This window comes from Haliotis rufescens, unplaced genomic scaffold (genome assembly GCF_023055435.1).
Source record: "Haliotis rufescens isolate VD_foot unplaced genomic scaffold, xgHalRufe1.0.p SCAF_8, whole genome shotgun sequence".
In the NCBI taxonomy this organism is placed as follows: domain Eukaryota; kingdom Metazoa; phylum Mollusca; class Gastropoda; order Lepetellida; family Haliotidae; genus Haliotis; species Haliotis rufescens.
The window spans coordinates 11,356,489-11,379,191 of NW_025964372.1; the positions used below are offsets into that span (position 1 = coordinate 11,356,489).

The 22,703-nt window shown below is 39.4% G+C and overlaps 1 protein-coding gene across 3 annotated transcripts in view; it reads right to left on the bottom strand.

Annotated features, from left to right (window-relative positions):
* Positions 1 to 22,703, bottom strand: part of LOC124113764 (nonsense-mediated mRNA decay factor SMG7-like) — a 282,423-nt gene that overhangs the window by 115,021 nt on the left and 144,699 nt on the right. For 2 of the 3 annotated variants that reach the window (XM_046474277.2, XM_046474275.2), the window contains exons 17-18: positions 8,856 to 8,920; positions 3,746 to 3,805 (exon numbers count right to left, since the gene is read on the bottom strand). In XM_046474277.2, the coding sequence (XP_046330233.2) occupies positions 3,746 to 3,805; positions 8,856 to 8,920 (125 nt within the window). The remainder of the gene's footprint in view (positions 1 to 3,745; positions 3,806 to 8,855; positions 8,921 to 22,703) is intronic. The other variant, XM_046474276.2, reaches the window with a different exon arrangement.

Consider the following 22,703-nt stretch of genomic DNA (forward strand, 5'->3'; position numbering starts at 1 on the left):
GCAACAGTGAGTAATTAATGAGATCAGAGCTGTGTACTTTCATGAAAAGTTTTGAACATCAAGCGTGCCGTGTGTTGTTCATTGGAATAACTACATGGCAGATGTGTGTGTTGAGGCTTAATCCTGAGCAACTTCCGGACAATAACCAGGAAAAATCGGAATCACATCAATAAGTTAAGAATTACATAGTCGTTGAAGGAGGAGGAAAGACTGAAGAGATTTGTGTTGGAGACAGAAGACATCGGAGGCCTTGGCATGAAGGAGGCAAAGACGGCATACGATCAGACACTCGCCAAGGCACTGTTTGCGTGGTTTACGCAATCCCAATATGACACCCATCTCTGGCGAAATAATGAAGATTCAAGCCAAGAAGATGTCCAGTGATATTCACGGACCAGACGATCCATTCAAGGCCAGCAGTGGATGGCTGAGGCGCTTTCAACAATCAGAACAATCAGAAGGCCAGGACTTGGAGCAAGTGTACAACTGCGACAAGACTGGCCTTTATTACAAGATGCTGCCTGATAGAACTTTGGCCATGCCTGAAGACAAACACACAGCTGGCTTCAAGAAGGCGAACAACAAATAACTGTGCTCCTGACAAGTCACAAGACAGGGAATCACAAACCCAAGCCCCTGATCATTGGCACGGCACAGAACCCACGATGTTTCCATCACCTGAACCGATCATCATTGCCTGGATGACCGCTGCAATCTTTCAGGACTGGTTTTTTCATAAGTTTGCCCCGGCTGTTAGAGATCATCTTCGTCTCTCCTGCAACCAATGGACCAAGGGATAAGTCAGGCTTTCAAGCCACTACAGAAGATGGCTTGTTCATTCTGCTGTTGAGTCAGGACTGTCTCCTTTGGACTTTTTAAAGACTGTGACCATTAGAGATGTCATCACAACATCCCTTATGGCATGGCAAAGTGTTAACCCTAGAACAATTGAGAACTGTTGGAATAAGGGCCTTTGGTAAGCTTTTGCCGTCTCGGATAAAAATAATGATGATTTCAGCTTTCAACCGGAAGATGTGACTGACACCCTTAAGCAGTATGAAGATTACACGCCCGAATATGCAATATACAACACCCTCGTCACCACCCCCGAAACTGTGCTGCTGTACAACACTATTGACCCCGACCTGCTGTATTCAGAATGCAAAGTGATGGTCAGTTAATTGTCAATGCCATGAGCAGACTAACCACAGATCATGAAACAATAAAAGACTGTGTTCATGCTACCCCAGTGTCTGAAGTCCTGGCACATTTGCTGAGACTTTGAAGAGACAAGCATGGAATTCAAAAACACAGAACAAACTATGTTACTCTTTAAAGATGCTTAATGTGCGGTGTGAGACGCTTTGCTGATGAAGTACCCGTAAAATCTCATAAGGTGGGAAATGTAATTCGATCAACTGTTGTACATGTATATTTGTCTACAAATAGTTATTGTCTGATTCATAAAGCCATGAAATGTAACTATATATACTGTGATAGATATTTGTATCTGTTGTCATATACTTTTATTTTATCTAATAAATCCTGTGTGTTGTATCACTTCCGTCGTGTTTCTATACATTCCTATGGTAAAGTTGACATTCTCCGGATTTAAATGCGATCAACCAATCATTGCCTTCCTTTTTATAAACAAATAGCTTAAGAGTGAATTTGCCTTAGCAACTCGCTCCATTGTTTGATAAGACGGGCATATTTGTCGAGAAAACCGTGCATAGTCGCTTTGTTCAGAAAATGGCTGAACGTCCATGTGGTCAGCAGTTTGTAACTTAGCGCTGATCCAAGTAAACATTATCTTATTCATGTATATCTTACCATATTTGCATTCAAATGGTCCCAGCAGTCAAAGTAGTTAACAATAACGGGATATCTAAACTTGTACAAAAGATTGATCTTTTTCTCACAAACACCATCAATTTTTCTGTCGTAACCAAGCATATTTATGCACATACATACTCAAGTGTGCATAAAAATATAGTACAAGTATCACTTGACCTACATTCCATAATTGGAATAACGCGGGTATCTGATAACGCTGGGGGTTGTCCATGCATGGACCCCGGGGATGACTGTACTCTGTTAATTTTTAGGCGATCAGTGGTCGGTGATATAATGTCCTGAGTTGTGCAATAACCCTTGAAAGCCTTCCATCTATGATTGTACAGAGCCTTTGAGATGTGCAACAGTGATTGTCCGAGCCACTCTCCGGGAATATGTCTTAGCTTTGAGAGATTTCTAGAGATGGGCAAGATGCAAAGATGAAGCGTGTCCAGTGATAATTTAGCTGGCTGGAGTGTGGCTGGAGTAGTCAGTCTAGGTGCAGGGGTAGTCAATTGTGCCTTCGATCTGTGACATTTACGAGGACGATGAACCAACTTCTCACTAGTCAAAAGGGTGCAACCAAAATCAGCTGAAGGTGTTTGGTGTCCAGTGTGTTTAGAATTCGATAAAGATGGCAAATCCATTGAAAGATCTCTGGATGCAGTTGCCACTTCGTCGGGGCCGGTTGATCTGGAAGGGATAAGGCTATCCACTATCACGTTCTGGATCCCTTTTTTGCAGTACTATAAAGAGAGGGTACTGAAGCTTTTGGTTTTGTTGATTCCTCTTCAAACTACACATATGGTAACAAATAGAATATTACACCCACTTCAATTTGATATCAAGTTCATGTCCATCATAAAAAAAATTCAATTTGCCCTTGGAAACTAAAATCGGGCAAATCAGAAATTAAATCACTCAGGGCATAAACTTGATATTAAATTGAAGCTGGTGTAATATGCTAAAAACATATCGGAGTTACAAAGTACATTAACTGAAAATGGCAAATCTGAGGCTCATATATTTTTGCCAAGGGACTCTGATTGTTATTTTAATAATACTAAAATTGCAATTTGTTATTTTGGACTTAAGTGAAGTGCACCATGTTTTATAAAAGTAAATCTGCTAGTATTATGACACATGAGTAATCTGCTGTTTATTCAACCAAACCACTTGAAGTTGGGGTTGGTGATTATCTATTGTATCCTGGCTAATGTTTCTTCATAATATTTTCGGGGACAATGGTGGCCCAGTTATCTAAGGCGCCGCGATTCGCTGTGCAGAGTTGCGTCCCTAAGGCACGCCAGAAACCTATGATTGTGGGTTCGAATCCTAAATCGCCTCGATTATGTTTCAAGGTTTGTCAGCACCATACCTGTGCTCATGGGTTTCACCAAAGTGGTAAATGTCTGAGACCTGCATCACTTTGGGCTTTCCTCCCACATTAAGCTGACACACAGCAATATAACGGTAATACTGTTAAAAGCGGCATTAAACCCAACTCACACACTCATTATATTTTCCATGAATGGTTTATAATTCGCCAATTCACTATTGTTTTTTAAATGAAAATATCGGACATGGGACATATATCAAGAAATTCAGGTAAAGTCAAGATAATTCACAATTTTATGTTAGTTTTGTCTTATCCTCCAAATGAATGAAAATGCCAGGCATTTTTAGATAATGATGTGTAAATCAAAATGATTAACCTGTTCCTTGATAAAATAATTTTAGCCTCTTACGTTTGAAATCCACCACTCTGTTTACTATGCCCCATGATGAAATAAATCTGGCATGCCGGCTGAGAAGTATGTTAGAAATTCAGCAGGCTAAAAGTTCACTACAAATGTCACAGTGGGCCATTGATGAATTGATGAGTTTATGTTAAAAGGAAACTTATTACCTGTTTGGTCAGAAGCCTGGATTCACTCTCTTCATGATCTCCCTTCTTCTGAATGATAGCCTGAAAGATCAAGTAAATTTCATTGAAATATACCAGAACTCCTTTCAGGGCTAGAGTAAGCACCCTCCTGTACAGGAATGGGCTGTATGAACAATGGGATGAGAGTATGCAACATGTACTATCACAATCAACTTAGAGATGTGTATTTATGAATATTTTTCTGTTCTGTTTGAATCTACCACCTGGCCGATGGTTGCCTCAGGTCAGGTAAAAAGACATGGGTGTCTGACTTTCCTTAACCTTAATACCAAACAATTTAGCTTGTATACGTACTCAACAACAAAAGTTCCTGTGACACCAATATTTTAGTGTATTTTTCAAACAAGGAAAGACTGGTTATCAATATTGTAGTACATGTATGGAATCAAGTCACAAAAACGCAACTGCTACAGAAAAGCATGCATACCATGCAAAAGTTGACTTTTATGCAAGCCGCATGCATTTCACTAACCAAGAATGGGTATAAAAACATGTGCGTTAACGGGATTCCATATGCATTGTATAGCATCATGCTGACAACAACCACTCAGAAAAACAACAAAATTACGCAATTATTCAACATTACGAAATGCCACGCCTGTCCGAAAAAGAGCGTCTGCGAGCCATTGGTATGCTTGTAGCAGGATCGAGTCAACGTGATGCTGCAAGACAATTTAACGTCCACAGAAACACCATTTGGTGTTTATGGCAACATTGGCAACAGACGAATGCAGTCAGAGACCATACTCGGAGTGGCAGGCCACTCGTAACCAATAATCGACAAGACAAGTGGATTCAAACAACACACCTACGAAATCAATTCCAGCCAGCAACAGTGACTGCAAGAAGCATCCCTGGCCTTCGACGAATATCTTCACAAACCGTACGTCGCCGCCTCAAATGTGCAGGGATTGTCGCCAGAAGACCTGCCAGACGTCCCATTTTGACAGGAAACCACCGTCAAGCACGTCTACAGTGGTGCAGACAGCATCTACGCTGGACGGCCATGCAGTGGGGACAAGTTCTATTCACTGACGAGTCTCGTTTTCACCTCAGCCAAAGCAATGGACGGATTCGAGTGTACCGACGTCGAGGTGAATGTTACGTCAATCATTGTGTCATGGAAGAACATTGGTTTGGGGGCGGCAGCATTATGGTATGGGGTGGTATTACAGCAAGACAGAGGACCTGTTTGATAGTGGTAGAGGGAAATCTCAATGGACAGCGCTTCCGCGACAAGATCACCGGCCCTGTTGTTCTACCGTTTTTGCGTCGTCATGGCCCAGGCATTACCTCTCAACATGACAACGCCCGACCTCATATTGCTCGACTTCAGGATTCTCTTCAACAAAACAATGTGAATGTCATCCCCTGGCTGGCTCGCTCCCCTGATCTCTCACCAATCGAGCACATGTGGGATGAGATGGATGGGCGCCTTCGACGTCAACCACGTGTTCCACAGACACTCCCAGAAATTCGAAACATGCTCCAGCAGATATGGACAGATATCCCACAGGACTTTGTGCGACGCCTGGTTCATTCCATAAGACGAAGATGTGTTGCTTGCATTGCAACCAGAGGTGGACACACACGCTATTGATTTGTAAATTGACATTTTGGTATGTTTATGTTTTTTATGAAATCATGCATTTTCTGAATTCAGTATGGCAAATTAAACCATTTGAACACTTACAGGAGTCTTTTATCTGTTGCAAACCAAAATTGTTTCTGATTTGGTAAAAAACTTAACTTTGCATTAAATCTTATTCAATGTCACAGGAACTTTTGCTGTTCAGTATATATAATATATGTAGGACTAGGATGTATGGAGGTACTCTGATCTGTGGCTCATTCTCACATCCGTGGCAGATTTTCATTCATTGCAATGATGTATTACCCATGAACGGACAATCACTTCAATTGTTATATGGCATCATGCTTGAGATGCCGTCACGACTTCTTGCCTGTGATGACTTCATGTACGTCTATTACCTATAGACAGATCGATCAGTCTAAAATAATAGGCTTTTCTCAGTTTACACTTGCAAGAATGGTGCAACACTGCTGTATACCAGGCTGCAGGAGTAATAGCCGTAAAGACAAAACGCTGTCCTTCCACAACATTAAAGAAATGAAGAACTTCGGAAAAAGTGGATTGTCAACAGCCGTAGTGATGAGAGACCATTTGTCAAGGTATCTTAGCACAGATATTGGTCATGAAATCACATGTAAACAGGTGGAAAACAAAACCTGTCCTCAACTGTCTCAACACCCGTTACGCTGCTCACATAATGATTGTAGTGATATCTGGTGCAAATAATATCTTGCTTCAATGATTCAGAAGCGAATTAAATTGTGATAATCTTTATTTACACATTAAACCGTTTGTCACCAATTATTTAGTCATATCTGACGTATTGTTCGTTTTTCAGACAATGGCTTTATTTTGTTCACAAATAGATTCCAAATTTTCCCCTTGTCATTTTTATTATATAAAAACTATCAATAGCAAAAATGTCACGATTAGAAAAGTCTTCAACATCCCCATTGTAACTGTCCCTACATAACATGTAACTTCTACATTTTTAAAACAATGTTGTCATACTAAGTCTTGGTAATTGCATGTGTACTCTGTCTCCAGTCGAGCAATGTATAAACAAAATCATATTCAATTTACCATTTTGCTTTGTTACAGATCACTAATGCAACACATGCTTATGGCAAACACTTCAGACCAGATGATTATCAGAGTACCTTGACTGGCATACATAGGCTAACCATGGAAAAAAGTCAAGTGAACATCCACTTCATGAGAAACATTTAGTCAGGTTTATTTACAGAACATGTTTGATAATGTCTATAAATTAGTTGTATGAATGTCATATTGGACATGCTGGAATAGTTTTAATCGATTGCATTTTATCATTTATGTAGTTTCTAAACTTCTAATGTAATATTGGTTTATAGTACCTGGAAATGTTAAACAAACTTCCTTGAAAACAAATTCGATTTGCATTTCACTGAAGATTGTTTTTTTCAGCTTCGAAGAAGAAATCATAAGCACAGAAGATGTGGCCACCAATTGAATCTAGAATAGTAATTACATGGGCCTGTTATCTGTATGTGATGTTAGGTATGCTTCCATGTTGGCCAGAAAGAGCTGTCACTAATAGACATATGCCAGAATGTCTAAGAGTATATGCCCTATTACCCTATTAAGTGATTTTGGATTGTACAGAATGTTCCCTATGTTTACAGTCTCATGTGCTGTTGTGTGAGTTTGACATTGAAATTGTACACTTTGAATTATAAGTTAGATTAAAACTACATGCACAATTTCAAGTTCATACATTGACATAAGCTGGTGGTGATTCATGTATTATTGTTGCATTGTTAGGAGTAATACAAATTATTGACAACTAAATCTATCTAATAGTAGTTTCTAGAGGTAAATAAGCATGATCAGCAGTCTTGTGGAAGATGGAGCTGTTACAGAGATTATGTATATTTTATTCTCAAATGATATAATAGCATAAATAATATTAATTATGTTATACATTTACATTCCACACTTATCCAAACATCTCTGCCCAAAATGCTGTTTATATTTGTTTCTGGACCAGCGGTCCCTATGCATTCCATTTATCATTATCAACTCCCACGGGAATATACAACCTACTGTCCCTAGAGTGAGTGAGTAATGGTATTAGGCCACTTTCAGCAATATTCAAGCATTATCACAGCGGAGGACACCAGAAATCCTTGTGGGGTATCTTTGGAGCAACGAGCAAACACTTTGACCACTTGGCTACTCCACCTCCAATTTGAACATTGATACGTTATTTGATTCATAATACAGTAACAGTATCACAAATCTCTCTTACAAATTTTAATAAGTTATAATTACAAATATTGCTGGTGAAAACAATCTTATGATATCAATTCATTTACAATGACATAGATGGGTCAGGTATTACAATGTAATTGAAGTAGAAAAGATCCAATTTCTGCTTGGTTATCTGCCCATTTTGTCTCTGAAAAGTGGCCACGTTCCAAATGGAAGTCATTTTTGCACATGACGAAAAAGTCAAACCAGTTTGATCCTTTGAGAATAATATTTATATGACAAACTGAGTTAACAACAAGAGTTAATGAGTTTATTGAATTAGAAGAGGGAATCATCTCCTCTACATTGCAAATTTTGTGTTAATAATTAATGAAGAAAATGGAATGATAACCAGGTAATTGGAACTTCAGATCCGTTCAGAGAAAAATGTTGCAGTATGACCAGGGTGGCATTACAGTCAGGGAGGACAGTAAATGATCTATAACATTTACATGATACATATAGGACACCAAAACAAGGTACATCATGAATGTCAGTGTTTGTGTTCATGGCATTTATCATTTAACACCAAACCAAGACTTCCCTGAAACAAATATTTTCCAATAAACTTCTAATTTCTTTTCCATAAGAATTATTGTGTCAAACATTTGAATAAGTAAATCTGATTCATCACTTAACAGACTTAGCGGCCGACAATAACAGTTTAAAGGGGGGGAGGGGGAATTATTCCTAGGATTTAAAAAAAAGAAAGAAAATAATACATTTGCTCCCATCAGAATGCAAAAACCTGTTGCAGAACTAAGTGGGGAAGCGTGAAAATATGCAGGATTTTACAAACTCCTGCAGCTGAGAGGATGGTGATATTTCGTAGAACAGGGGCTGGAAATACATATACAGCCAGTTGAGATCCAAAACTAGAGGTTTAAATTAAGAAGTTACTGCATTTGAGACTGTAATATCTGTAATTGATATACAGTAGTTGTAAACTAGTGTGTGACATTGTAATCGGCCAGCAGATATCCCTTTGCGTAATGTGATTAGTTGCAGGTAAGCATAATCACGTGCTGTTATGTAACATGCAACAGTCTTAAATAAATGGCTGGTCAAGTGGCAGGCTTGTCTCCCTACTCCTGCGTATGTTGTTCCTCCCTGAGAACTCAACAGAGACACCGTTGACATGTTCTCAAAATGCACAAAGCTGAATGTCATATATACTCTAGGTACCTGTATGGCTACATTTTGTCGTCCAAACTTCCTCTCAATTCCAGTAGGTGTGTGCGTCTCAGCTGCTGCAACATAACAACAGTGAACATAAGCAAGGCTTTCCCATTCACTAATTGCTACGGCTGTAATCAAAATATTAATCTGCATGAGCATTGAGTAACTTAATGTTACACATGCTTTACAGAACCATTACCATATCATTTCCATGAACAGATTTCAGGTTTGATGGCAAGTTAAAATTTTGAGAGAATTCAAGAGCATGGTCCAAATGTCAAATCAGGTTCACAATTTTTAATATCACAAAAGATGTAACATGTGTTGCACCCCATTACTAACTACACATATATACTAAATTTCATTACATTTTAAACAGTAACCAAACAAATCAGAAAGTCCTGTATTTCAGCTGTCATCACACAATACAATCTTCAGATTTTAAAGAGAAGCCCTCTTGACTGTCAACTATCCATAATAAGTGGGGCAAGTAATAGTATTTTGCTACCTAAACCTCACTTATTTCTAACATCCAACTGGAGAGGTGGGTGGGATTTCTCCTGATATGACAGGTAGTATTCTTTGAATTATTAACAATGATAACATTGTTTCATAATTCTTACAAATACAAGTGAGTGAGTGAGTTGGGTTAAATGCTGCTTTGAACAGTATTCTAGTTATATCACAGCATGCCAGGCTCGATGTGGGAGGAAAGACCGAAGTGATGCAGGTGTCAGACATTTATCACTTTGGTTGCATGGGTATGGCGCTGACAAACCTAGAAACATAATCAGGGCTAACCAGGATTCGAACCCACGATCATAGGTTTCTGGCGTGTCCAAGGGACGCAACCCTTAACAGTGAGTTGCCGCTCCTTAGACGATTGGGCCACCTGTGCCCTCCCTTACAAATACAAAGCCTCTTTACACCAGTCAGAATTTACTAGAGGGCCTGGTGGGCGCTGACATCTGGTAATATACTTCAAAGTTAACAGTCTACTGAATTCTGAGAGAAGAAAACACAAAACTTGTGTCTATTCTTGTGTTGTTGCTTTTCTCTACATTTTGGGTACCTAGTGGTTCCTAAAACAATTCAATTCCTGCTGTAATGTTGTTTGTTTTTGTTTAACGCCGCTGTTTTGACCAATATTCAGGTAAACATTGAACTGTTTTGACCAATATTCAGGTAAACATTGAACTGTTTTGACCAATATTCAGATTAACATTGTTTGTTTGTTGGTTGTTTAACGTCACTCTCAGCAATATTCCAGCTATATGATGGTGGTCTGTAAATAATCGGGTCTGGGCCAGACAATCCAGTGATTGACATCATGAGCATCTATCAACGCAATTGTGATACGATGGCATGCATCAACCAAGTCAGCGAGCCTGACCACCCGATCCCGTTAGTCACCTCTTACGACAAGCATAGTCTCCTTTTATGGCAAGCATGGGATGTTGAAGACCTATTCTATCCAGATCTTCACGGGTCTGTGTGTAGTGGCCATAAAATTTCCGAGTCCCGTGATGGGATTAGAACCACGGAACTTCTGATCAGAGGCCGGAAGCCTTGTCCACATAACCAAAGAGGTTAACCCCGTCAGCAAGCTGACAAGGTAAGAATGTCATCTGTGGGATGACTTCACACCCTGCTATATACTCCCCCGTCAACAGAAGGCACGTCCCGGGCCACATGGTAGGGTACTGAGACATATTTTGCTCAAATGTAATATGAACTTGCTCAGCCCCACGTTGGACGCCAATGTAACAGAGTGAAGCTAGCTGTGTTGTTCCTGTGTTCAACATCGCGATCTGCAATAGGTGTCAGACATCTAACTACATTGAGAGTTTACGCTTTGCAGCTGAAGTTATTGCAGATGACGATGTTGAACACAGGAACAACAAAGCTAGCTTCACTCTAAGGGATTGGAGGAAAGCACAAGACAGGGATCAAGTATTTAACAGTCATTGATGGACTACATCACCACAAGATACCAGAGGATATTCCTACAGGTCTTATCAGAGAATTCAGTCATCTCCAACTACAACAGGGAGTGTTGTACAGAACTACTATCATGGATGGAGAAGAAAGGAAGCAACTAATTCTCCCAGCAGAATTCATCAAAAGAGCATTAAACAGACTTCATGATGAGATTGGACATCTCGGCCGAGATCAGACTCTGTTTCTCTGAAGGGATAGATTTTACTGGCCTGGAATGGCTAAAGATGTGGATCAGTGGATAAAAAACTGTGACAGATGCTTCAGAAGAACACCAGCAGAAGGCAGAGCTCCTCTTCTCTCCATCACTACCATCCAGCCCCTAGAGTTAGTTTGCATCGACTTCCTTACTCTGGAGATGTCAAAGGGAGGATATCAACATATTCTTGTTCTGACTGACCATTTTACAAGATATGCTCAGGCCTACCCTACTAGGAACATGATTTCGAAAACCACTGCAGAAGTCCTATTCAACAACTTCTTTGTACACTATGGCTTTCCAGAAAGACTACATGCAGATCAAGGTGCCAACTTTGAGAGTAAGCTAATTAAGGAACTATGTAAGCTGGCCGGAATAGAAAAAAGCAGGACCACACCTTATCACCCACAAGGAAATGGAATGACAGAAAGATTCAATCAGACCCTGATAAGTATGTCAGGTTCTTTGCAACCATCCCAGATGACCAACTGGAAGTCATACGTAGCACCACTTGTTCATGCTTACAATGCAACACGACATGAATTGACCGGAGAAAGCCCTATTTTCCTTATGTTTGGCAGACAGCCACGGTTACCTATTGACATTGCATTTGGAATAGGTTCTCCACAAGGTAGACAATCTGAGACCACCTACATCAAAGATCTGCGCCAACGGCTTGCTGACTCCTACAAGTTTGTAACAGCTGCTGCACAAAGAGCCCGGGAGAGACAGAAGAGTAGGTATGACTTCAAGGTCAGAGGAGCTATTCTCAACATTGGAGACAGAGTTTTAGTGAAGCAGCTTGCATTTGATGAAATGCACAAACTGGCAGACAAGTGTGAAGAAAGCATCTATGTTGTGAGGGACCAACCCAGAAATCCCAGTGTACTGTGTACAAAAGGAAGATGGTGATGGACAAGCTAAGGACACTTCATCAAAACTTGTTGCTGCCAGTGGGTTCACTAGAGATCGCCACTGACATGACTAGGACTGTTCCTGTTCCAAAGCCAAGAAAGAAGTACATGCGACCCGCAGCGAAGGTACAAGAGTCTACCCAATCACTATCAGACAGCGAGTCTGACGATGATTCCATAGTACTGGTTGAGTCACAACCTGTGGACCTCACTGATGTATCTTCAGTGGTTAGCATTCCGTCGAATGCTGCCTCACAAGCTGAAGCAGATGGGCCTGAAACCTGTGTAGATGTGGAAGATTCAACTGCTGCAATGGTTCAAGAGGGGGAAGAAGGAGGTAATTCAACAGCTGGTGATAGTTCTCAACTGGAAGCTGAGGAAGAAGGAGAGGCAAATCCGGAACCAGAACCAGAACCAGATCCAGATCAGTAAAGATTCCGGGATAGGTCTTCAGCAACCTATGCTTGTTGTAAAAGGCGACTAACAGGATCGGGTGGTCAGGCTCGCTGACTTGGTTTGATGCATGTCATCGATCCCAATTGCGTGGATCGATGATCATGATATTAATCACTGGATTGTCTGGTCCAGACTCGATTGTTTACAAACCGCCGTCATATAGCTGGAATATTGCTGAGTGCGGCGTTAAACAACAAACCAACCAACCAACCAGGTCCAGGTCCAGATCCAGATGCAGAACCTATTAGGGTGCCTAGGAGAGTTCTACCAACTCTACCACCTAGGCGATCTACAAGACAGTGTCAGTCGCCAGCCTGGTTGGTAAGTGGAGAGTTTTGTATGAGTCAAGCAATAACATTTTTGACAGATTGGAAAACAAGAACATCGTTCTCTTAAGACTCTAGCTGAAGGCAGACTTTTGCAGGACCTCCCAGAAGAGGCCTACAAGGCTATGCTATTTCTGATAACTGGTTCTGCTGTAACATAGAATATATTTCAGGATGCCATTTTCTGTGGCAGGGGAGAATGTAGCAGTATGCTTGTAAATAGAATAGTGTTAGATTTTAAAGTATCATTATAGTAACCTAACATGAATTAAATTAATAAGCTAACCTAAATATTTCATATTTATTTTCTTAAATACTTGTGTTCAGCACTTGCACAAATCTACTAATTCACAGGTAAGCTAGTTTCTGAATATATCTTGGGTAGTTCAGCCATTTCATTCTTAGGTTCATGGCTATTGTCACAGGCTTGGCCTGTCATTAGGTGCTTATTGTTTTCTAGCTTTTTGCATGTTCTCTGCAATCATGTGGATACCCTGGTCACAACTTCTGCTGGTCAGTCAGCACATATTTCTCAGCATGTTCTCTTCACTGTGTCATATAGGGTAAGTTCATTCAATTATTACTTTATTTATCTTGAAGCTTAGGTTACTATGTATTTTAAGCATTGTTAATGTATATAGTATTTTAGCTAGCATTGTAATATGACATTGTAATGTATTCTTAATTCAACTATATTAACTGCTGTCACTGGCACCTATTAGAGGTAGCCTACTACAATTATCAACTTTTGACTCCACTCTAAAACCAAAGACATGTGCATCACTCTTTTGTACTGGATTGCAAGGCTTATGAAAATCTGTACAAACAGCATATTGCTAGGTCAAGCGCATGTACCACAATCCGTAAGACAATCAAGGGAAGACTTCTCTGTGTTTTGTCACAGAAGGTATTTGAGACAAGTGGAATTAATATCATGTGAATTCTCAAAAACTCAAAGGATCTGCTGGACCTTTTACAATCTCAGAAATGAACCAAGTTCAATTATTTCAAAACAGCTGATTCTTCAACTTTGTACACCTGCCTATCCCACATGACAGACTGGAGGAAAAACTTCATTCCTGGATCCATGGGGCATTTGTTACAAAGCAGAAGAGTCAACCGATGAAATTGTGATTAACATCGCTAAATCAATTGGTGTGGATATATCCCTGGCGGATATCGACATCAGCCACCGAGTGCCAAGATTCCCGACAACACCCCAGTCAAACCCGAGATCCATAATTGTGATGTTCATCAGCAATGCTACCAAGCGTGCACTACTCGCTAACAGATCTAAGCTGAAGAATATGTCACCAAATTCTCCTAAAGCCTACATCAACGAGGACCTTACAAAAACAAGGGCGTTCCAAGCAAAACAAGCCAGAGGTTTAGTCACCGACCACAAAATAGAATCAACCTGGGTGACTGGAGGGGTTATCCTAGTCAAACATAAAGATGGGAAACTCATGAAAGTGACAACAAAATCCCACTTACAGGAAGTGTATGAAAAAACCAGACTTAAGATGCTTATACAGCTGAGCCAAACCCCAACACCTAAAAACCCAAGTGGTGATTGACAGTGTGCATATATAAACTGCACCTATTCATTCCTAGGAGTGAGTAAGACATTAGCAGGTGGTGACTGTTTTTGTGCTTAAATATGTACTGGTTACAAATGGTATTATACAATTTTAGTACATGAATTAGTACCTCAATCAAGGGCTGTGTAGATAAATCATGTGGTGATTGACTATCTACTGAATATCTGTGGACACAGGCAAAGCATTCATCCTAAATCCTATCTGTCGATAACTCAATAAAGCGGTTGTGACAAATATGAATGTGTATGAATCTGATGACTCATGCACAGATTGCGAGCCTATAATTTTGTAAATTACTTTTATGTGTTCATTGCCTGTAGTAGTATAGGTAATGGGGGTTCTGGACCACTTCCACTGGAGCCAGATTCATATACCTATACTGCTACTACAGGTGGCATTTTTTATGCCAAAATGATTATGCGATTCAATGATAGTCATGAGATTAAGTTAAATTGGGTCTAGCTCACCAATACCTGGGGCCAATCAATGCTAGTAGTATAAACATGATGATGTGATTCAACGAAAGTCGTTTTAAAAGAAACATCAATATTAATTAATAATGGATAAAATTTACTATAGCCCACGAGGATATTGGAAAGGTGTAGGAGCAATAAAAAATTAGCCACCGCGGCTAAGGTATCTAAAGATGTGGCCAAGGATTGGTTAAAGAAACAAGCGATGTGGCAGATATATTTACCGGCACCGCGTTATATACCGAGGAAGAAGTTTGATATTTTTACAACGAACGAAGTTCATCAGGCTGATCTCTTGTTTCTTCCCCACGATAAGGTTAAACGCAAAACGTATAAATACGCTTTAACAGTAGTGGATGTGGCTAGTCGATACAAAGAGGCTGAGCCATTAACCTCGAAAGATTCAACAGAAGTAGCTAATGCACTGAGCTGCATATATAAACGCGGACCGCTAAAATGGCCTAAGCAATTTCAAGTAGATCCTGGTCGCGAGTTTATGGGATCGATAACTAAACTGTTAACAAAGCACGATGTCGAAATCAGGCGTGGTGAAAAAGAGGCCCACCGCAGTCAAGCTATCGTCGAAAGATTTAACAGGACATTAGTGGAACGTTTGTTTGGCTATCAGTATGGGATCGAAATGAAATCGGAGCGATTGAGATCAACCGAATGGGTGACACGATTATCAGCCGTTGTATCAGCGCTGAATAATGAAGTAACGAGATTAATCGGGAAGAAACCATCCGATGCTATTAAAATGAAATCAGTGACTTCCGAATCTTCGGCACCGAGGAGAGGCAAAGAACGAAAACTTCCGGATAGAGTAAGGGTAAGATATTTATACCAGCCCGGTGAACTCGAAGGAGGCCTACGTCGCGCAACCGATCCCATATGGTCCCTTAGGACATATAACATTAGTCGATTGGTTACGAAAGAAGGAGAGCCTATTCTTTATTATCTTCAAGATGGACCGGGTAGGGCATTTGTACGAGAAGAGTTGTTCATAGTTCCCGGCGGTACGGTATTACCACAATAACCATAAGCATAGGTAGTTACACCATCATTATCAATCCATCTCTTTGTATCTAAGGGGGATAATGATGTCTTGTTCATTCTTAATCCATATATCCTATGATTGTAACTTCTTAAAGAGTTCATCTCGTGTTTGAACGTTCTACCTTTGAATAATGATTCTTTATACTGTTCGTGTTTGATATGCTTTTTTACAACATACTTCTTAACACCCTTAGCTTTTCTTATCTCCCCATTATCGGACTTCTTTATAGAATACATCTTAGGTCTTAATCCTACATACTCCGCTATAGGGGTCCCAGCACATTCATCCTTCATCTTACCTAATACCTTTTTATTTACTACGCTGTGCAGTGGATTATCTTTTGGGTAAACGCTTGTGTCGTACATAATTATTTTTTCTGCCATATCTTTATACACATCCTCGGTTTGTATTTCCATCAACAAAGAATCTGTGTCGGTATATAACACCTCGCATCTATCGCCGTATTGCTTCTTAAGTTCGTTGTAATAAAAGTCATACATTAAGTGTTTTGACAAGTTGAGAATACTCATACCGACGTACACCGGTCTGTTGAATTTTATATTACTCTTCTGCATATGTAACGCGGCTAAGTCGTTATCGAATATCTTGCTTCTGTTAAAAGCCGGACTGGCTATAAGTTTCCTTAGTCTTTCTTCCTCATTAGATCTGACTAATTTAACATCAACACGCTTCCTTAGATTCTCCATAGTTTTACCAAATACCGAGTTATTCATGAGCTTGTAAAGATTCTTTTCGAAATCGCTGGTGGCTATCTTTCTTAAATCTGTGTTCAGCCTTATATAGGGCTCCATCCAAGGGCTTTGATCAAACTTTAGAACTCTGTGTATTTTCTTAAGTTTCATACCTAACGATAGATACAACTGGAGATTTCTGTAGTGAACTATATATTTTGTCTTATCCATCAAATTTGGTACAAGTTTTTCTACGTTAGCTAACCTACTATTACCCATCAAGGAGCGTTGATATTCCGACATCCAATCTTTATTAACCATTAATCTTTTGGGAGCTAGCGGATAAACTGTTATGATCTTTATGTAACGAACTTGGATATTTCAAGTCAACTTCTAGTATGTACCCTTTATTAGCTTTGATATTATGGATATCAATCTCATCGACCCACTCAAAACCACCCGTGGGTAAAGGTTGACTCATAGCCCATCCGTACAAATTGTTAGTGTCGAGATATAATATGTGCGTATTGGGTTTACTCGGATCGTATCCTTCCACTAATTTATTATTAGCCTTAGAATACCTTTTCGCTGCCATCGATATACCACCTCTTAATCCTTTCTCAATAAACAAGTGCATATCGTAATCTGTGAGTAGTTTTAGTTCTACGTCGGTCTTCTTCAACAATGCATCCCACGATAGTCCGGGACTGGAATAGTACCATGCCGGGTCCAAGCCGTATTGTTTTAAACATGTCTTTCTAAATATCTCGAATATATCGCCTAAATTCTTACAACCTAATTTATCCCAGACCGTCAGAGCGTGTTCATAATCGGCATCTGTTATTTTAGATTCTGTTAAGTTACTATAGAATGATTCGAGGGGTGGTAATTCAGTTTCGTCGAATCTAGACCAATCATCCATATATTCGTAAGGATATACACCTTTTCTCAGCAACAAATGACGAGTTATCTTATCGGTATATTGATTTGTTATCCCAAAGTCATCGGGATTGTTCGCATTAGCTAAATTGTCCAGGGAAGATAACAGAAACTGTACGGAGTCCATGAATCTAAGTCCATTACTTTGCTTTATTCTAGATTTCCCATCCTTGTCCGTATAATGTATAGGTTTAGTCAACGAGAACGATATGTATTTTTCCATATTGTTAGGAATGCACGTTAAACTGCCATCGGTCTTTGAGATAGCTTACATAATGAGATGTGAATCGTATCCCCTAAGGTTGTGAAACACACCGGGGATGGGTATTGTTTGAGAATTCATTTTTAGTTTCAAGTTAGACTCGTTATGCGCGGCCCCCTGATAATTACCCGTGATGTGACAATGATCTCTTACGGAATCCCCATTCAGGGGTTTATTACAAACGTGACAACTCGTTGACTTCTTATGGGCCCTCCAATCATCCCTCATCATACACATGGGTTTCTTACACGATAATTTTTCCCTGATTATTCTCTCTTCATTTTGTAGATATTCTAGGAACTTTCCCGCTGCATCGGGACCTCTGTAAATCACGGGCGGGTTTGTTTTCCCATCATACCTTACAACTATATATCCAAACCCACAAGGAATATGTTCTTGAGTTTTGTACGTAAAACTACTATCATGATTATTTTCTATGGGTTTGATAAGCGCTTCAAAGTCGGCATAAATTACGTACGGTACTGGCATTTGATTACAATAATGTTCAAATTTTAATATATTTTTTCCCTCTTTAGGCATATCGATCCTGATAGCATTCTGTCCAACACCTCTACAGTCTTCTTTATGCGCTTCTAATAGATCTTGTCTGCTGTACCCATGTAGGCATCTTTCCCAGAAATATTTCTTTTCCTTATGTTTTGTTTGATCGTATAATAGCCTGTTTAAACTCTTTATCCACGTATAATGATATTTACCATTTTTTTCGATCAGAAATGAATTGATTCTGGGAATATGTTCCGGAGCGGAGCTTATGCTGTGTACAACAATTCCTTTAGAATGTCCAAAAACATTTACAGCTAAATTATTTTGCTTTTCCACCTTATCAATTTGTGATATTGGTGTAGGTTCGTCTATACCATCGAAGTTGAGTCCATTGTTTTGGGGATAGCTAGAAGGTCTATCCGGATGCTTGTCTACGGGGAATAATGCAGATCTTATCATCATTCTTAAACAGTCATCAGATTTATTTTTTACGTTAATTATGGCTTTTTTCTTCTTATAATACGGGGGTAAATCTATATAAGAACCACCTTTGAAGGGCACATAATTTGCTATATCTAAATATAAACTATCGATTTTATCCACACCCCAACCTGAACCTCTATTAGTCCAGCGTTCTAAAGTTTCCTGTATTCTCTGAATTGATGTATCTAATGATGCGTTTATAGTATCGGATTCGGTTATAACTTCTTGATTGCTACGGAAATATGGTTTGGTATATTCGGTGCTATCGTCTGTGTTACTTTTACTCAATAACATTTTAATCGTCAGCTGGTATTTTATACTATGTAAATCATCTAACTCCTCATTAATTTTACTCCATATGATGGGCTTAATATCGTTAACATCCATGTTGGAATTAATATCCATCTTCCAACCTCTTAGATATTTACCAACGTCGGAGGATGTGGGTACAAATATTAATTCTTGTTGTTTATTCTCATCATCATCATTATCATCATTATTAGGTTGATTATTATCTAGTAAAGCGATCAATTCAGCTCTTCTCATTCGAGAATAACCTCTCAGCCCACTGTTTCTAGTTTGAGCTTTGAGTTCCCTCACAGTCTGGGGTTTGTTGTATTCCAAACCGAGTAAATCAATCAATTCAGCTTTTCTCATTCGAGAATATCCACGTAGGCCACTTTGCTTTGCCATAGCCTTCAACTCTCTGACAAAAACCATTGTGGTTGAATGGTATATGCAAAATGAGACAAATGTCTAATTGGTTGTTTTCATATATCTAAATACGTATTCTCCCCAACCTATTCCTCTCATTGATGTAATCTCTCTTCCTAGCATAAATAATCTGGTTCCTGACCCTATCAGCACCGTGTTCCTTACATAAACAATAACGACCTTTGACCCCTTTCCCGCATACAGAACACGTATAGTTTATGTTTCCGCGCCTGATGTAATAATTGTGTATGCCGCAGTAAATTTCAACACAGCGTCGGTTACATAGAGTTTTTTTACCCATGAGTGTAAATATGCAATTATTCATGGTTATACATCTATCATATCATTTGTCTAAATGCAAATCACATCTACACTATTGAGATATTGATTAGGCTATTTATAGATTAGCTAACTAGGTCATGGTTTATGCATAGCCACAGCTGTCACTCTGACTTATGCATAATTGTATAGCTGAAAATCAATACAGAAGTCAATCCCATAATCACAAATGCGACCTCGCGGTTCTTTTGAGCCTCTGACGGTGTATAAAACTGACTTATTGTTGGTCTCAGCATTGGGTCGAGTTTTTTTTCCATAAACGAGGAAGTATTCGTGCATGGCAGATTCAACATCCTTAAACGTTTGAATTGAATGTCCTTCCTTAAGCAATTTTTCATGAATAAAATCTAATCTCTTCATTCTCTGCCGCGTATATTGTGACTGGGCTGCTTGGAGTTGTTCTAAAGCATTGTTATGTCGTTTATGCTCCTCTTCAACTTCTTTAGCGTTTGATTCCCTCATACTAGAAAATAAAAAATTACTCCCCGAAAAAGCTAGAGCATTAACAATAGCTCCACCGACCATCATCGCAATTGTTGCCATGGTTTATATGAATATAATATATTCAAATGTTTAATTAATTACTTCATTATGTCTTCCGGGATAAGCCCTTGTTTGATGAGCATATCCTTCGTTGCCATTGCTAATCCAATATCCAATATGCTAATATCAAATCCATTAAAATCTAGCTTGGGAGGTGTGGCTTTAGTAATCATTTTAGCTATATGGGCATAGCCAATGGCCAAGCCGGTGACCACCGCTGAATGATACGTCGGGTTTACCAACATTTTACCGTCTGTAACTGGAGTAGTCATGCTTATTATAGCATTATATGCGGGCTAACCTCTAATTGAACTTGTTGTTGCATTGGGGGTGACGTTTTCTCTTCTCCGGTCTTATAAAAGAACCATACAGCCGCTATACCAGCAACTCCTACTAGTGCCCATGTTTTAATCAGATTAATATTTGAATTATTTATTAATTTTGCTTTCCTCGCCAGTCCTCCCTTTCTTCCTGCGGCTATTTTTGGGGGGTTCTTAGTAACTCTGGGTTTTAGTATTTTCTCATTCACATGTGGTGCAATCGCTGGTGGTGGTTCCTCATTCACTCGTTGTTCCGCAATCTGTTGTTCCTCGTTCACTTGTTGTTGTGTGTTCACAATCTGTTGTGGTGTCACCTGTTGAGTCTCCATTATTATTAAGTGGGCACGTATGTTTAAATTGACAATACCTAGCCGTTATTAAAGCTGTGGTGAACGGAGCTAAGAACATTCCGTATCTATGATAAAACTCACAGCTCACTGAGCTTATAGCGTGTTCGATGAATGGGTCTTTCTCTAGAGATTCGCATAAATACATGCGATGTTCTGCCGGGATAGGGAGAAACATACTAGCTACGACTGTGTATAGTTGTAATATAGAAGACCCTATCGTTTTAGTCATGGTAGCTCCCAGTCTAGACTCGTAACGCGCATACAGTTTTTTAATTTCTTCGTCGGTCATGTTATCAATTTTTTCGATGGTATAATTTTCTCCCAAATATTGGGAACATTTTCCACCGGCTACCAAAGCGGTGAGTCTTTCTCTATGTTTATCTAAAGATTTATCTACATGTTGATCTGCATGTTGATCTGCATCAGATTCTTTGAGCATTTGTTCGATGAGTTCATCGCATTCCATAATGTAATACCTAAGGAGATATTTAAGTCTAACATAATATAATATGACATATCCAATACAACCCGTAATAATGAACTGTTGCGAAAGAATGATGATTTCGAAAACCACATTTTATGTCATATTAACCGCTAATGTTCAATTTGCTACATTTTGCTATAGTTTTGCTACAATTTGCTACATTTTGCTAAGCAATTGCATAAGCAGCTGGTTGATCGGTTTTTAATACGAGTTTACAGTGCTTCGTTGCCGATAACAGTTTTCTGACTCTATCTCGTTCAATCTTGGTATAAATAACATCATTTTCGCTTAAACATTCCTCGAATGAATCTCGATCTTTGCAATGAAACAGGGCTACCCATTTGGTCTGCTCTCTGAGATCTTTCAGGACAGAGTTGTATTTTTGAGTAAGTACCCAAACGCTATGTTGAGTATGCCGACCCGAGAATGCTAAATACGAAAGCATATCTTTCTTTTTGGTAAGTTCTTTACTCGCACTGCAATCGTCTATTACGAAAAGTGTTGATTCTCCTTTGTATCTTTTGTGACATATTCGGAGGCAGTCTTGTAAACGATCGCCCGGATCGACTCTGTGTACCCCGTCGTCATTCATTACCCAATCTCTCGATAGGTATGTTTTATTAACGCTTATAGTCGGACACAGAATAATAATATGATCGAAAACGTCCCGATAATGACTTTCTAAAATATCTAGAATAAAAGCTCTTTTTTTTTCCGCAGCCCGTTTGCCCGCATATGATAGCGCAGAGCGGATCTTTAGGTGAAAGATTATCAATAGATTGCTTGCACGAATCGCCCATTCTGTATATTAAGTTGCGCATCCATAATCACAAATATAATACAAATATATGTTTAATTTACCAGCCGTTTCCTGGAGCTTCGTTATCTGTATGGTGACACGCTCGCTAGCATTTTCTATTCTCCTCCCACTGCCGTGTAGTTGGTCATCGTCCGTGGTTCGCATGTCTAGCCATAGCGCGTACTTTGTGGTGAGGTATTCACCCATCGATACACCCCCAAAAGACAGATCTTTCACTCTGCGATAACTTCCGGGGAACGTTTTATAGAAGGGAGTTTTTTAATCTCATCCCACTGGTGATACGCTTGCATTCCTTGACTATATAGTTGATTAGGAACGCCCTCGATAGTCAATTCTACTTTTGTAATCTTGGGATTGTAAAACTTCTGGGTATTTCTTTT